At 36.5% G+C, this 14,495-nt stretch overlaps 1 protein-coding gene across 6 annotated transcripts in view; it reads right to left on the minus strand.

Annotated features, from left to right (window-relative positions):
* LOC123524209 (phospholipid-transporting ATPase ABCA1-like) overlaps positions 1 to 14,495 on the minus strand; it is a 94,186-nt gene that overhangs the window by 52,530 nt on the left and 27,161 nt on the right. For all 6 annotated transcript variants that reach the window (XR_008370326.1, XR_008370325.1, XM_045302251.2 and 3 more), the window contains 7 exons: positions 13,951 to 14,075; positions 13,469 to 13,735; positions 12,558 to 12,638; positions 10,755 to 11,106; positions 8,022 to 8,164; positions 7,065 to 7,181; positions 1,697 to 1,900 (listed from right to left, as the gene is read on the minus strand). Coding sequence is in view for 4 of the 6 variants with exons in the window: in XM_045302251.2 (XP_045158186.2) it covers positions 1,697 to 1,900; positions 7,065 to 7,181; positions 8,022 to 8,164; positions 10,755 to 11,106; positions 12,558 to 12,638; positions 13,469 to 13,735; positions 13,951 to 14,075 (1,289 nt within the window). In the remaining 2 variants the exon portion in view is untranslated. The remainder of the gene's footprint in view (positions 1 to 1,696; positions 1,901 to 7,064; positions 7,182 to 8,021; positions 8,165 to 10,754; positions 11,107 to 12,557; positions 12,639 to 13,468; positions 13,736 to 13,950; positions 14,076 to 14,495) is intronic.

Consider the following 14,495-nt stretch of genomic DNA (forward strand, 5'->3'; position numbering starts at 1 on the left):
TACTAGGCAATGTTACATATCAAATATCTAAGATCTAGGCCTTCTGGTTTATTTTTAGCAAATTTATGAAGATTTCCCTATGTACAATCAAGTAACCCCTGGGGCTGGGTCAATTTGCCCTGGGGGGTCAAGATTTGAAAAAAATTTGTAGAGGTCCACTAGGTAATGCTACATGTCAAATATCTAAGCTCTAGGCCTTCTGGTTTATTTTTAGAAAATTTTGAAGATTTTTCTATGTAAAATCAAGTAACCCCATGGGGCGGGGTCAATTTGACACCGGGGGTCATGATTTGAACAAATTTTGTAGAAGTCTACTAGGCAATGCTACATGTCAAATATCTAAGATCTAGGCCTTCTGGTTTATTTTTAGAAATTTTTTGAAGATTTTCCTATGTAAAATCAAGTGACCCCTGTGGCGGGGTCAATTTTGACCCCAGGGGTCATGATTTGAACAAATTTTGTAGAGGTCCACTAGGCAATGCAACATGTTAAATATCTAAGCTCTAGGCCTTCTGGTTTATGTTTTAATTTTTTTTTGAAGATTTTCCTATGTAAAATCAAGTTACCCCTGGGGCAGGGTCAATTTTGATCCCGGGGGTCATGATTTGAACAAATTTTGTAGAGGTCCATTAGGCAATGCTTCATGTCAAATATCTAAGCTCTAGGCCTTCTGGTTTATTTTTTTTAATTTTTTTAAGATTTTCCTATAGAAATCTATGGGGCGGGGTCAATTTTGATCCCGGGGTCATGATTTAAACTTTAGTAGGGGTCCACTAGTCAATGCTACATGTCAAATATCTAAGCTCTAGGGCTTCTGGTTTTTGAGAAGAAGATTTTTTACGCTTCTCCTATGTAAAATCAAGTGACCCCTGGGGCGGGGTCAATTTTGACCCCGGGGTCATGATTTGAACAAATTTGGTAGAGGTCCACTAGGCAATGCTTCACCCTAAATATCTAAGCTCTAGGGCTTCTGGTTTTTGAGAAGAAGATTTTTAAAGTTTTTCCTTTCGGTTGCCATGGCAACCAGAGTTCTGCATGGAATTCAATTCTTTGAACAATTTTGAAAGGGGGCCATCCAAGGATCATTCCTGTGAAGTTTGGTGTAATTCTGCCCAGTGGTTTTCAAGAAGAAGACTTTTTTAGAAATTGTTGACGGACGACGCACGACGGACATCAAGCGGTCACAATAGCTCACCTTGTCACTTCGTGACAGGTGAGCTAATAAAAATATATCAGTTCTTTTCCAATACTATAGACAAGGTGCATTTTTTGCTATTATTACGGAATCATATGACTCTCAAATTTAAGACAGTTGCGAATACGGAATATCAGTATCACTTCAAATATAGCCAGCTACAGACTACATATCCTAACAATGAATTATGATGACTGACCTATATATTGTGAGATAAAAGTGATGCCAAAATTATTCATTCTACAATATTAACAATCAAATTTTAGTTTGTTGGGTTTAAGATCATACTGCAACACTTATAGATCATATAGTGACTTTCAAGCTTTTCATGGTGGGGAACCCCATGTACTCATCCAAACATTATTTCTGGCACAGGTGGGCACCTGGATAGATCCACTGACTTTCTGTAAGCCAGCATGGCTTCCTCACAACAAAGAATTCAATACCCCAAAGTGAGGTTTTGAACCAACAGCATGAAAAAATACATATCTAAGATATTACCTTAATGTATTCTCCAATGTAGCTGAACAGCTGGTCGGTATATCTCAAAGAATCTCTCCAGTCATATTGTGTGGTGTTGGGTCCGTTGCTAAGATATTGTTTAAGGAAGGAGCATACCGCCGATGTATTGAATGTACTATTTGGACTGAGCTGAGATTCGGCATAAGTTGAACCCAAGGAGCAAAGACTGCTGTCCACAACCAGCTGTGAAACAAAGTACAACTTCTATGCAATGCTGTGAAAATTAGCTCAAATAAAATATAAATACCAAATAATCTCTCACAAAAGACATGTGGGCGCATCAAACAGTGGTCCTTTTTTATTCATTACTAACAGACAAAACTTATCTAAGGCCTCACCAAATTAACAAGAGCTCGTAGAACACGAAATACTCCCCCACCCCCCCCCTTGATGGATTCAGTAATTGCACAAGGAACAGAATTTATTTGGTCACTGTACAGTTCTACTATTCTGGGTCAATGTGTCCTTGACCTTTGACCTACTGACCTCAAAATCAATAGAGGTCATCTGCTGGTCATGATCAACCTCCCTATTATGTTTCTTGATCCTAAGCCCAAGCATTCTCAAGTTCTTGTCCTTTAACAGTTTAACTAATCTGGGTCACTTTGACCTTGACCTTTGACCTTCTGACCCCAAAATCAATAGGGGTCATCTGCTGGTCCTCCCTATCAAGTTTCAAGATCCTAGGCCCAAGCATTCTCAAGTTATTGTCCGGAAACGGTTTAACTTTTCCAGGTCATTTTGACCTTGAGCTTTGACCTACAGACCTCAAAATCAATAGGGGTCATCTGCTAGTCATGACCAATCTCCCTATCAACTTTCATGATCCTAGACCCAAGCATTCTTGAGATATCATCAGGAAATCGTTTAACTTTTCCAGGTCATTTTGACCTTGACCTTTGATCTACTGACCTCAAAATCAATAGGGGTCATCTGCTGGTCGTGATCAACCGCCCTATTAACTTTCATGATCCTAGGCTCAAGCATTCTTGAGTTATCATCTGGAAACCGTTTAACTGTTCCATGTCACTGTGACCTTAACCTTTGACCGACTGACCTAAAAATCAATAGGGGTCATCTGCTGGTCATGACCAACCTCCCTATCAACTTTCATGATCCTAGGCTTAAGCGTTCTTGAGTTATCATCCGGAAACCAATTGGTCTACATACCTAGAGACTGACCGACCGACCTACCAGCAGACCGACATCTGCAAAACAATATACCCCTCCTTCTTCAAAGGGGGGCATAAAAAGTTGTTCATCAGATTTGCCGCTCGTATATTTTCAGAAACATAAAAAAATTATTTATTTTTTTTGTTTTTGGCTTGCGCTCGCACCATTGAAAAAAATCAAACCAAAATTTGTTGTTTTTGCGGACGTAACAGTGTACAAATGCTTATAATTCCAGTCACAGATTGTTCTAAAATGGACTTTAATCACAATAAATACATTATATGCACACATCGTCTATAATATATCATAATACTTATATTTAGTTGCATACAGGCTATTTCCCCTTTATGCAATTACGCCATTTTCTTCAAATGTTTACCAAATTGAGTTGCTATAAAAATCGAAAAACTGGATCAAAAAACATATGAATTTATTTGATATTTAAACATCAATCTGCATTATTTTGGTAAGGGTAAATACATATTGATGCATGCCATTTTTCTGTTTTCTGTTTTTCTTGTCCAAATGATCAGCATTTGTATATACGAAAGTGGGTGGTGTAAGGAATTTACATTACGAGTTGTGTTCAGACCAGTTTAGATTTTCAAATTTTCCAGTCCTTGAGTAGAATAATGTTAATGCCTGTTAATCTCCATTTCAGACCTTAACTGAGACTTTGTTTGAACAAATTTAATCTGTTAAGAAAGTTTGAAGTTAGAACAAGAGCTGCCAGTAAGACAGCACGCTCGACTTTTCAAAGCACTTGACTCTGAATTAGAGCTTTGCCAGTAAAAGGGGCATAATATTCAAAAGCTCTGAAAGTAACAGAGCTATTGGACGTTACATAAAACTTAAACAAAAATATTCTAAGTTAACAAGGGGCATAACTCTGTCAAAATTCAATCGAAAGTTATGGGGATTGTTTCTCCTGGTGTAGACTTTGATAGTAAATAACTATTTTAAGTTTCAGGTCAAATTAAAGCTTTAAAAGTAACAGAGATATCTGACTTTATCAAAAACTTCTAAAGTCGAGCAAAAAATGCTACATTTTCATAGCAGTAAATATTCAAGAAACATATCTATGTCATGATTATGGTTTAAATTTATGCACTGATGTATATTACATATTTTCTGACAACATTTTCAAAACCATACATTATTTGATTACACTGTACTGTATGTCAATGTCATTACCTTTTTTCATGAGTTTGCTTCGTTGTGCATCTGCAGAACAAATTTTCTCAATCCCTGGTGAATTATTTTTAAAATAAAAGAGCTGTACATTCTATTTTAAGGTTTTTATTAGTCAATCGAGAGCCAAATCAAGACATATATTTCTTTGCTCATCGCTCATTCCTGATTTTCTTAAAGACCAATCTGGCTTCTTAAGGCAGGTGACTGCTTAACTCAATATGTAACTTGATAAAAATTCAATTTTGGATCTTAGCTACTTGGCTACTTAGGGAAAATTGCTGCTAAAAACCGATGTTGAACTGTATATTGGTATAAGAAATCAATCGAGGAAACTGGAAAATCACCTTACTTCCAACCTTGGTAAGTAAATACTATAACACTTTATGAGATTTTCAAAGCTACTGAAAAAGTATTTTGATGTATTTCTGTATAAAATGTGTTGCTGTTACTTCAGTAGCAAAAAACTTCAAAATCATACTGACTACTGACTACTTGCAACAGATGGTTCTTATTTTTGGAAGGAAACACAAAAGCCTCTAAAAGGTTGATAAAATTGTGTTAAGTAAAAGTGAGCTTTGCTTTAAACTTTATTACTGACACGAGACTCTTTTTGCAGAATACCCCTGTGAAGTGCAAAAGCAGTTCTGTTGGAGATACTTTTTAAAATGTTAACAAAGTCTACATGGGTTTTTAGGCAAGATTTCAGTCATTATCTAGCTTCTTTGCTATTTTTCAATGCTAAACCATTTTATATATCAGACATGTGTTCATAAAAAAACAAGAGGACCATGATGGTCCTGAATCGCTCACCTGTTCCCACATGACCCAGTTTTGAGTATGACGTCGTTTTTTCTATTATTTGACATAGTGACCTAGTTTTTGAGCCCATGTGACCCAGTTTTGAATTTGAACTAGATATCATCAAAATAAAAATTCTGACCAATTTTCATGAAGATCCATTGAAAAATATGGCCTCTAGAGAGGTCACAAGGTTTTACTATTATTTGACATAGTGACCTAGTTTTCGAAGGTACGTGACCCTGTTTTGAACTTGACCTAGATATCATCAAGGTGAACATTCTCACTAATTTTCATGAAGATCTCATGAAAAATATGGCCTCTAGAGAGGTCACAAGGTTTTTCTATTTTTATACCTACTGGCCTAGTTTTTGACCGCACGTGACCCAGTTTCAAAACTGACCTAGACATCATCAAGGTGAACATTCAGACCAATTTTCATGAAGATCCATTGAAAAATATGGCCTCTAGAGAGGTCAAAAGATTTTTCTAATTTTAGACCTACTGACCTAGTTTTTGACCTAGATGTCATCAAGATGAACATTTAGACTAACTTTCATACAGATCCCATGAAAAGTATGGCCTCTAGAGAGGTCACAAGGTTTTTTTATTATTTGACCTACTGATCTAGTTTTTGATGGCATGTGACCCAGTTTCAAACTTGACCTAGATATCATCAAGATGAACATTCTGACCAATTTTCATGAAGATCCATTCAAGGGTATGGCCTCTAGAGAGGTCACAAGGTTTTTCTATTTTAAGACCTACTGACCTAGTTTTTGATCGTAGTTTACCCAGTTTCAAACTTGACCTAGATATCATCAAGATGAACATTCACACCAACTTTCATACAGATCCCATGAAAAATATGGCCTCTAGAGAGGTCACAAGGTTTTTTTTATTATTTGACCTACTGACCTACTTTTTGATGGCACGTGACCCACTTTCGAGTTTGACCTAGATATCATCAAGATGAACATTCTGACCAATTTTTATGAAGATCCATTCACAAGTATGGCCTCTAGAGAGGTCACAAGGTTTTTCTATTTTTAGACCTACTGACCTAGCTTTTAATGGCATGTGATCCAGTTTCGAACTTGATCTAGATATCATCAAGATGAACATTCTGACCAACTTTTATACAGATCCCATGAAAAATATGGCCTTTAGAGAGGTCACAAGGTTTTTCTATTATTTGACCTACTGACCTAGTTTTTGAAGGCACGTGACCCAGTTTCGAACTTGACCTAGATATCATCAAGATGAACATTCTGACCAACTTTCATACAGATCCCATGAAAAATATGGCCTCTAGAGAGGTCATAAGGTTTTTCTATTATTTGACCTTCTGACCTAGTTTCTGAAAGCAAGTGACCCAGTTTCGAATTTAACCTAGATATCATCAAGATGAACACTCTGACCAATTTTTATGAAGATCCATTCACAAGTATGGCCTCTAGAGAGGTCACAAGGTTTTTCTATTTTTAGACCTACTGACCTAGTTTTTGACTGCACGTGACCCAGTTTCAAACTTGACCTAGACATCATCAAGATGAACATTCTGACCAATTTTCATACAGATCCCATGGAAAATATGGCCTTTAGAGAGGTCACAAGGTTTTTCTATTATTTGACCTACTGACCTAGTTTTTGTAGGCACATGACCCAGTTTCGAACTTGACCTAGATATCATCAAGGTGAACATTCTGACCAATTTTCATGAAGATCTTATGAAATATATGGCCTCTAGAGAGGTCACAAGGTTTTTCTATTTTTAGACCTACTGACCTAGTTTTTGACCGCACGTGACCCAGTTTCGAACTTGACCTAGATATCATCAAGGTGAACATTCTGACCAATTTTCATGAAGATCTTGTGAAATATATGGCCTCTAGAGAGGTCACAAGGTTTTTCTATTTTTAGACCTACTGACCTAGTTTTTGACCGCACGTGACCCAGTTTCGAACTTGAGCTAGATATCATCAAGGTGAACATTCTTACCAATTTTCATAAAGACCCCATGAAAAATGTGACCTCTAGAGTGGTCACAAGCAAAAGTTTACGCACGGACGCACGGACGGACGGACGACGGACGCTGCGCGATCACAAAAGCTCACCTTGTCACTTTGTGACAGGTGAGCTAAAAACAGTTTCAATCCTATTAAATAAATAACAATTTTACCCTGAGAGCATTGATGGTACGGCTGTTATTTAGGTAGTCAAATAACTGCGGGGAATAATCGGCCCAAGCATCAGCCAGGTTTCCTATGTTCTCAAGATCTCGGAAAAACTGCTGAGTCTGAAAGACAAACAATAAATATTGAGATTTTATATTTGTACCTGTCTACATTTCAATAAACATCTATAGTTCAAAATTCCGGATTTTTAAAAGAACTTGTAAGACAGTTTTGTTAAGTTTTAAATGCAATGTATATTCTCTTAAAAGGAACTACTTAAGCAGATGTTTGAAGTCTGGACCTCTCTAAATATACAGAAACAAAGATGTAATAATTAACATGAATGAACAATAAATTTTTCATTAACTAAGACTCCTCTTGACAGTTAAAGCAAAGGTTGGGCAAGATCTAAAAAGGAACTTTAATCTGAATTTCAGAGTGTAGTCTCCCTTTAATATAAAATTTATACTTCCTGAATTTAACTAGCATTTGCAGGTTGTGAAAAGTATAGCTCTTTATTGTTTGAGAGAAAATGTAATCTCTTCCTTCCATTTGTTAAACTTGTTTGATGTTTGTAGAGCTTATAAATATACAATTTTTCTTTAAAGCATGTTCTACTGAAAATGACCTATGTTTTCACCACCTGAGTCTCTAACTCAAGTGGGGAAGTTGTTGGACTACTTGGTGACTGGTAAGCTAGGAAAACCAAGGAGGTTACTGTCTTATTACTGCTGGAAAAAATTAAACCTACTTAACATAAATTTGTTGCTACTGCACAGTCCTATAACCCATCTAACCCAAACACCCTAAGGACCGAAGAAATAGTTCAGGTTTAACAGAATTTAAATTCAAAGGGGTAAATTTTCGACAGAACAAACTTATTTTGGACAAAAAGATGTGTTATGTTGAAAAGAGATCCAGTCTTCACAGGTTTGGATTTAATGCGGTTCCACTGTACTCACATTGTTTATGATCTCATCTGTGACGGGATTCTGCGGGTAATACAATACACAACCTCTGACAAATGGTTTCAGCTGTCGCCATAGAAACCTTGTCTCTGAACCACTATTTGATAATGACTTGAACAGAGCCTGACATTGTGGTGCTGAAATACAGATATAGATATTGGCAATCTTTCTTTTTGAGAACATATAGAGGATATTACACGAGTGTCTTTTCATAATGAATTTATTAAAAGAGTTGAATAAAATGATAAAATGCCAGGATTTGGAAATACGGAAAGTCACAAATGTAATATTCTTTTTATCACATGTCAGCTTTTCCTGTCGAAACATCAAAAATTCTACATTCTTTTACTATTATAAACAAGCCAATTTGACCAACGTCTCCTATACTATAAACCACCTCGACGTCAAAGCTTTATTACTCTACTGTATTATCATTTTTATGTAATGGCTTTATTACACTCTCACGACGTCAAACATGTGATAAATCTATATATAAAACAATCGAATGTGAAAAACTGAAATATGGGACAAGGTATTCCAGCTTTCCTTATGTCATATTTTCAGTTACCCTGATAAATGGATCAATTTCATACAAGATCAGTGAAGTTAAGTTTTTGAAATTTACAATTGAGCCGTGCCATGGGAAAACCAACATAGTGGGTTTGCGACCAGCATGGATCCAGACCAGCCTGCGCATCCGCGCAGTCTGGTCAGGCTCCATGCTGTTCGCTTTTAAAGCCTATTGGAATTGGAGAAACTGTTAGCGAACAGCATGGATCCTGACCAGACTGTGCGGATGCGCAGGCTGGTCTGGATCCATGCTGGTCGCAAAGCCACAGTGCACTATGTTGGTTTTCTCATGGCACGGCTCAATTGATCTTATCATTATATACAGTATGTGAAAATTAAAGTTTAAGGGAAACTTTGTTTGTGAAATACACAATTTAAGAAGGCCAGCAAAAATATCCAAGAGTATGGTCTTCACAACAGTTCAGTATGTAAACATTTACAATATCTCTTAAGCTTTTTATATCCGACAGATAAATAACTCCATGTTTAGTACATACTGTAAACATGCAAATTATACCTCTGCTGTAGCAGTATAAAAATGTTTCAATGGTTGAAGGTGGAGATGGAAATATCTGGCCCTCAGGTAACTGTCTAGAAGGTTAAGAGGCTCTGCCGAGTTACTGTGAAACAGTTACCCGAGAGCCAGGTATTTCCATCTGCACCTTCAAATAGTGATAGATTCTTTTTCTTGCATGCAGTATTCTTTAATTAATTGAAGAAATGAGGTAAAAAGTATGCTTTTCTTTTGGGCACTATTTTATTATAGTAGCGTATGAATTTACGCATTCATTCATGAATTGCAGCACATGAGTCATCTTACATCCTGGGGTGTAAGACGAGTTTTTCTAGCAACGGCAAAAACACAAGAAAATCCTGACTGGCATTCAAGAATATACTCATAAATATCAGCAGACAAGTGAATTTATTTTTGCTACAGGTATATTCATCTCATTGTTTACTTGTAATTGATGTAGACTGCTTCAAACTAGAGCTATCACTAAAGGTGATAAATGTACCCCCCACATGCACTGACACAGTTCATTGCAATTTGGCGCACACAAGACTGCATAATTATGTGGACTGTATGTATATAGACTGTATGTATACAGTATAGTAACAAAAAACAAAGTCCCATAACTATGCAGAATATTTATCTAAAAGAACGTAACATGCACCATGCACAACTAGGGTTGGTACTGATCACTTGTGTGAAGTTTTATTAAATTGTGTGCAAGGGTTCGGAAGATTAGGTGCGCACAAGATTGCATATGCAGACTGTATGTACATAGTATGTTAACAAGAAACAAAGTCCCATAACTCTGCAATTTTTGTTGTTGAAAGAACCTAACATGCCCCATGCACAACTACTGTTGTTACTGATCACTTGTGTGAAGTTTCATTAAATTGTGTCAAGGGGATGAGGAGAGATGGTGCGCACAAGATTGTGTCTATGTATATAGTATAGTAACAAAAAACAAAGTCCCGTAACTCTGCAAATTTTTTTTCTGAAAGAACCTAACATGCCCCATGCACAACTACTGTTGTTACTGATCACTTGTGTGAAGTTTCATTAAATTGTGTCAAGGGGATGAGGAGAGATGGTGCGCACAAGATTGTGTCTATGTATATAGTATAGTAACAAAAAACAAAGTCCCGTAACTCTGCAATTTTTTTTTCTGAAAGAACCTAACATGCCCCAAGCACAACAACTATTGTTACTGATCACTTGTGTGAAGTTTCATTAAATTGTGTCAAGGGGATGAGGAGAGATGGTGTGCACAAGATTGTGTCTACGGACAGACGGAAGGATGAACGGACAGACAGACAGACAACCTGAAACCAGTATACCCCTCCTTACAACTTTGTCGGGGGTACAATAAACCATTATAAACCAATGACAATATAGTGTGGTTTTCAACCGATGATGCAGCATAACGTTTTTTCATACCAGATATTAATATACAAAATGGTAAGTTAACTGTTTCTTTTGGAAATATTGCATCAATTTAACTACCATTGAAAAACTATCTACCACCGAAAAACTATTTACCACAGAAAAACTGTTTACCAGTCTAACTACCATGTATCACAGAAAACCTGTTTACCAAAGTAAAACTGTTAACCAATCCGATTATTATAGAAAACCAATATACTTACTTGTTTCCCTAACACATGACCTGTCTTTGAGACGATCAAACACTGGGTCTTTGGTTGCCTGGTCTTGTTGGCCAGTCTGATTGGCAGAGTCTCCACTAAACGGCGCTGGAGTTGGCGAGTGTTGGGACGGTAAATCTGAGTTAACTGGTTCCCGGTCTGCCTCTGTCAGACTCTCTGCCTGGTCCTCATCAATGGAAAGCAAGGCACCAGATCGTCCACAAATAAACTGACCAGCAATGCGGGAGAAAGATGCTGTTGATACATCAGTTGGTAGATTTCCTTCCGACTGAAAGCTCTGTACGGCATTCATCAAGTCACGGAACGGTTTCTGCCAAGAAGTGTTGCTCTGTAACTGTTAATAAAAGATTCAGACATTTTTATCAGGCAAAAGTACAACAAAACTGGTAAAAAAGATTTAAATAAATTTGATTCAACTAAATAATAACAGCATTAGCTAAAATTAACAGCACTTACTTCACTGCATTATAATATATACCGGTAATAACAATGATGAATAATGATCTACTGAGAATAAGTAAACAAGAGGGCCATGATGGCCCTATATCGCTCACCTGTTATCATTGCACTTGAGGACAAAAAGGTCCTCAGAAAAAATATCTAAGTCCAAAGGACAGGAACAACAAAGGGAAGGAATTTAACCAAAAAGAAAAAAAAATCTTACAAGGTATAGATATGTTAAAATACACCTAAAAATTGGAGGTACCATCCATGTTGTACCACAGAAAACTGGTCTCGTGTTTTCCCTACGGCCAATAATAAAAAAGTTACTAAAATAAGCTATTTATAGTAACGTAAAAGGGAAGTAATTAAAAAAAAATATATTGTAAGTGGACAAAAGAAGGATCTGCCAAATAAATCTGTTGACATAAATGAAATTTCAGATCAGTATCTTCATTAGTTATGGAGATATAACAATTTTAATTTGAAATAAAGGGAGGTAATTTGACATAAAATCAGTCCATAGTTATCTACCCTGATTGTCTCAGTCCAACTAATAACAATAATGAAATTTTAAATAAGTCCTGTAAGTACTTACTGATATAAATCCATTTTGATTACAAGCAGGAGAGGTAATCAGATATAAAATAACTCTGGAACATATGATTGGATCTGATTTGTCATGGAATCCAAGATTTATTGTTGTTGAAGATATTTTGGAAGTTTGTATCAAATAAAACCATAAATGAAGTCTTTATAGGGCTGCAAAAGCCAAACTAGCCAATTTTGGACCTTTCAGGGGCCATAACTCTGGAACCCATTAAGGGATCTGGCCGGTTCAAGAAAGGAACCAAGATCTTATGGTGACACAAGTTTTGTGCAAGTTTGATTAAATTCAAATCATAAATGAAGCTTCTATTGTGCAGACAAGGTCAAAATAGCTAATTTTGGCCCTTTCAGGGACCATAACTCTGGAACCCATAATGGGATCTAGCCAGTTCAAGAAAGGAACCAAGATCTTATGGTGATACAAGTTGTGTGCAAGTTTGGTTAAAATAAAATCATAAACGAAACCACTATCGTGCAGACACGAAATTGTTGACGCACGGATGGATGCACGGACGCACAGACGATGGACGAAGGGTGATCACAAAAGCTCACCTTGTCACTATGTGACAGGTGAGCTAAAAAACAACTGTTTTTGCTCCAATTATTATGAAAAAGCTTAAACTTATTCTTTTTTTCTTTTTTTTCTGGTGATGGTTCACTGATTCTTAAAATAAATCATCACAGACGAGATTTTAAAACATGAAATAAAAAACATTTTCACAATGTAAAACTAACTGTCTGCAATAGTTCCCATTGTTCGAGCAATGTAAGTGCCAGCTGCTGTCCATCTGTATTCTGCATAACAAATTGTTGGATCTGAAATAGTAACAATCAACATCAATACATATCCTTTAGTGGGTGTTTAGGATAAGCATCTTTTTCAATAATTTTTCAGTCATATAAACGTTAGTGTCTACTTGTAGCAGTGAGCGAAATGGCAACTTATATAGTGTTGCCTCACTGGTGTATCACATCAAAGACATGTAACATGATACTCCATTCAGTCATATACTGACATCTGGCTGGTGACCTGGTCAGTGTGAGTATTATCCTTTTCATGCTTTGCACCAAGCTAGGAAATTACTAGGACCATCTCTCACGTCTTTGGTATGACGCAACCAGAGAGGAAACCCACAACATCCCCCACTCGAATTGGGTGTTCTAACACAAGGCTACACAAGCCTATCCTTCAAACATTCTGCTGACTTTAACAGAAATAAAATGTTCGTTATATTTACACTGCTTTTGCAATACATATATGAATCTTATTTTATTTCTTACTCAGCTTTATTCTCAGACAACTTACAATGGAGCCGAAAACATCAGTTTTTTCATATTGACATCAGAATTTCATATTGGGTGCGTGACATGATTTTAATGTGTGCTGTTGCATTACATTATTTTTTTTAACCCTTACCATGCTGGACACAATTGATTCTGCCATTGCGACCAGTGTAGATCATGATCAGCCTGCACATTTGTGCAGTCTGATCATGATCTGCACTGTTCTCCATTCAGTCAGTATCTTTTTGGTAAGCACCCCTTTTAACATTTATGGTGCTGTCCAAATTGGAAGATAGACAAGTTCATTATATAAATTTAGCAGGGTAAGGGTGAAATGAAAGAGCAATGAAAACCATGTATACCTCTTGTTCAAAAGCAACTGGGTCAAAATCCTGAACAAAGTCATCAACTAGCGTATAAAACTGGTCTGGAGACAGGCCACACAGTTCATCGTGGACTCTATCAGACATGGTCTGGTTGGGAAAATAGAAAATCTCCTTCAGTCTTGTCTCATTGCACACTTCTTGTCGTATGTAAGATATGGTATCATTCTCCGATACAAATGTTGGTGGCACTAAAGAGGCTACGATGTTGATCAACGATGTTTCATTTAGTCCATTGACAAACAGCTGTAATGTACAATATTTGTGATAAATTATTATTCAAAACTAGCGTCACATAAGAAGTATTATATAAATCTAACTATTTGTTTAGTTTGGTTTCAAAGCATTTAACGGGAAAACAGAGAGTAAATGAAAAGTTTCAATGCTTGGAACAAGTGAGATTTAAATGTAAATAACTTTTCAAAAAAACTTTGTTGTGAAATTTACAGTATCGTAATCACCTGTCTATTGAGAGTAGCATTTAAAAGCCAATCCACAACATCAGAGGTCAGGTTCAAGTTCTGGTCTATAATCTGCTGTCGAATTTTTGCAGGATCAATCACAGAGTTGCCAAGAGTGAAATTTCCTAGAGAAATATACACATGTACATAACCATCGAACAATTTTTTATACAAAGACACAATCATTTTTCAAATTTTGGAATTTATATGCCAAAGAGTTCTTTTATTAATCAGAAACTGCTTACAGCCTCAAGGTCACTACAACCTCAAATAGAAATTCTGTCAAACTACTTGGGAAACATTTAATTTTGTGGATTTGGCCAAAACCATTCTTTTCTGGCCATTTGGTGAATTTCAAATCTTGAAGATCAAACGAATAGAAATTTTTCATATTCGATGGGATGTAACCTTTAGCCATCCTGGCAGCAAGTGGTTTTGCCTTTGCGACCAGTGCAGACCAAGATCATGGTCTGCACTGTTTGCTATTCAGTCAGTAAATTTTCAGTGACATCCCTTCGAATAATAAATGGTACTGCCCAAATTGA

The sequence above is a fragment of the Mercenaria mercenaria genome, chromosome 3 (assembly GCF_021730395.1).
Source record: "Mercenaria mercenaria strain notata chromosome 3, MADL_Memer_1, whole genome shotgun sequence".
NCBI classification, from domain to species: Eukaryota; Metazoa; Mollusca; class Bivalvia; order Venerida; family Veneridae; genus Mercenaria; species Mercenaria mercenaria.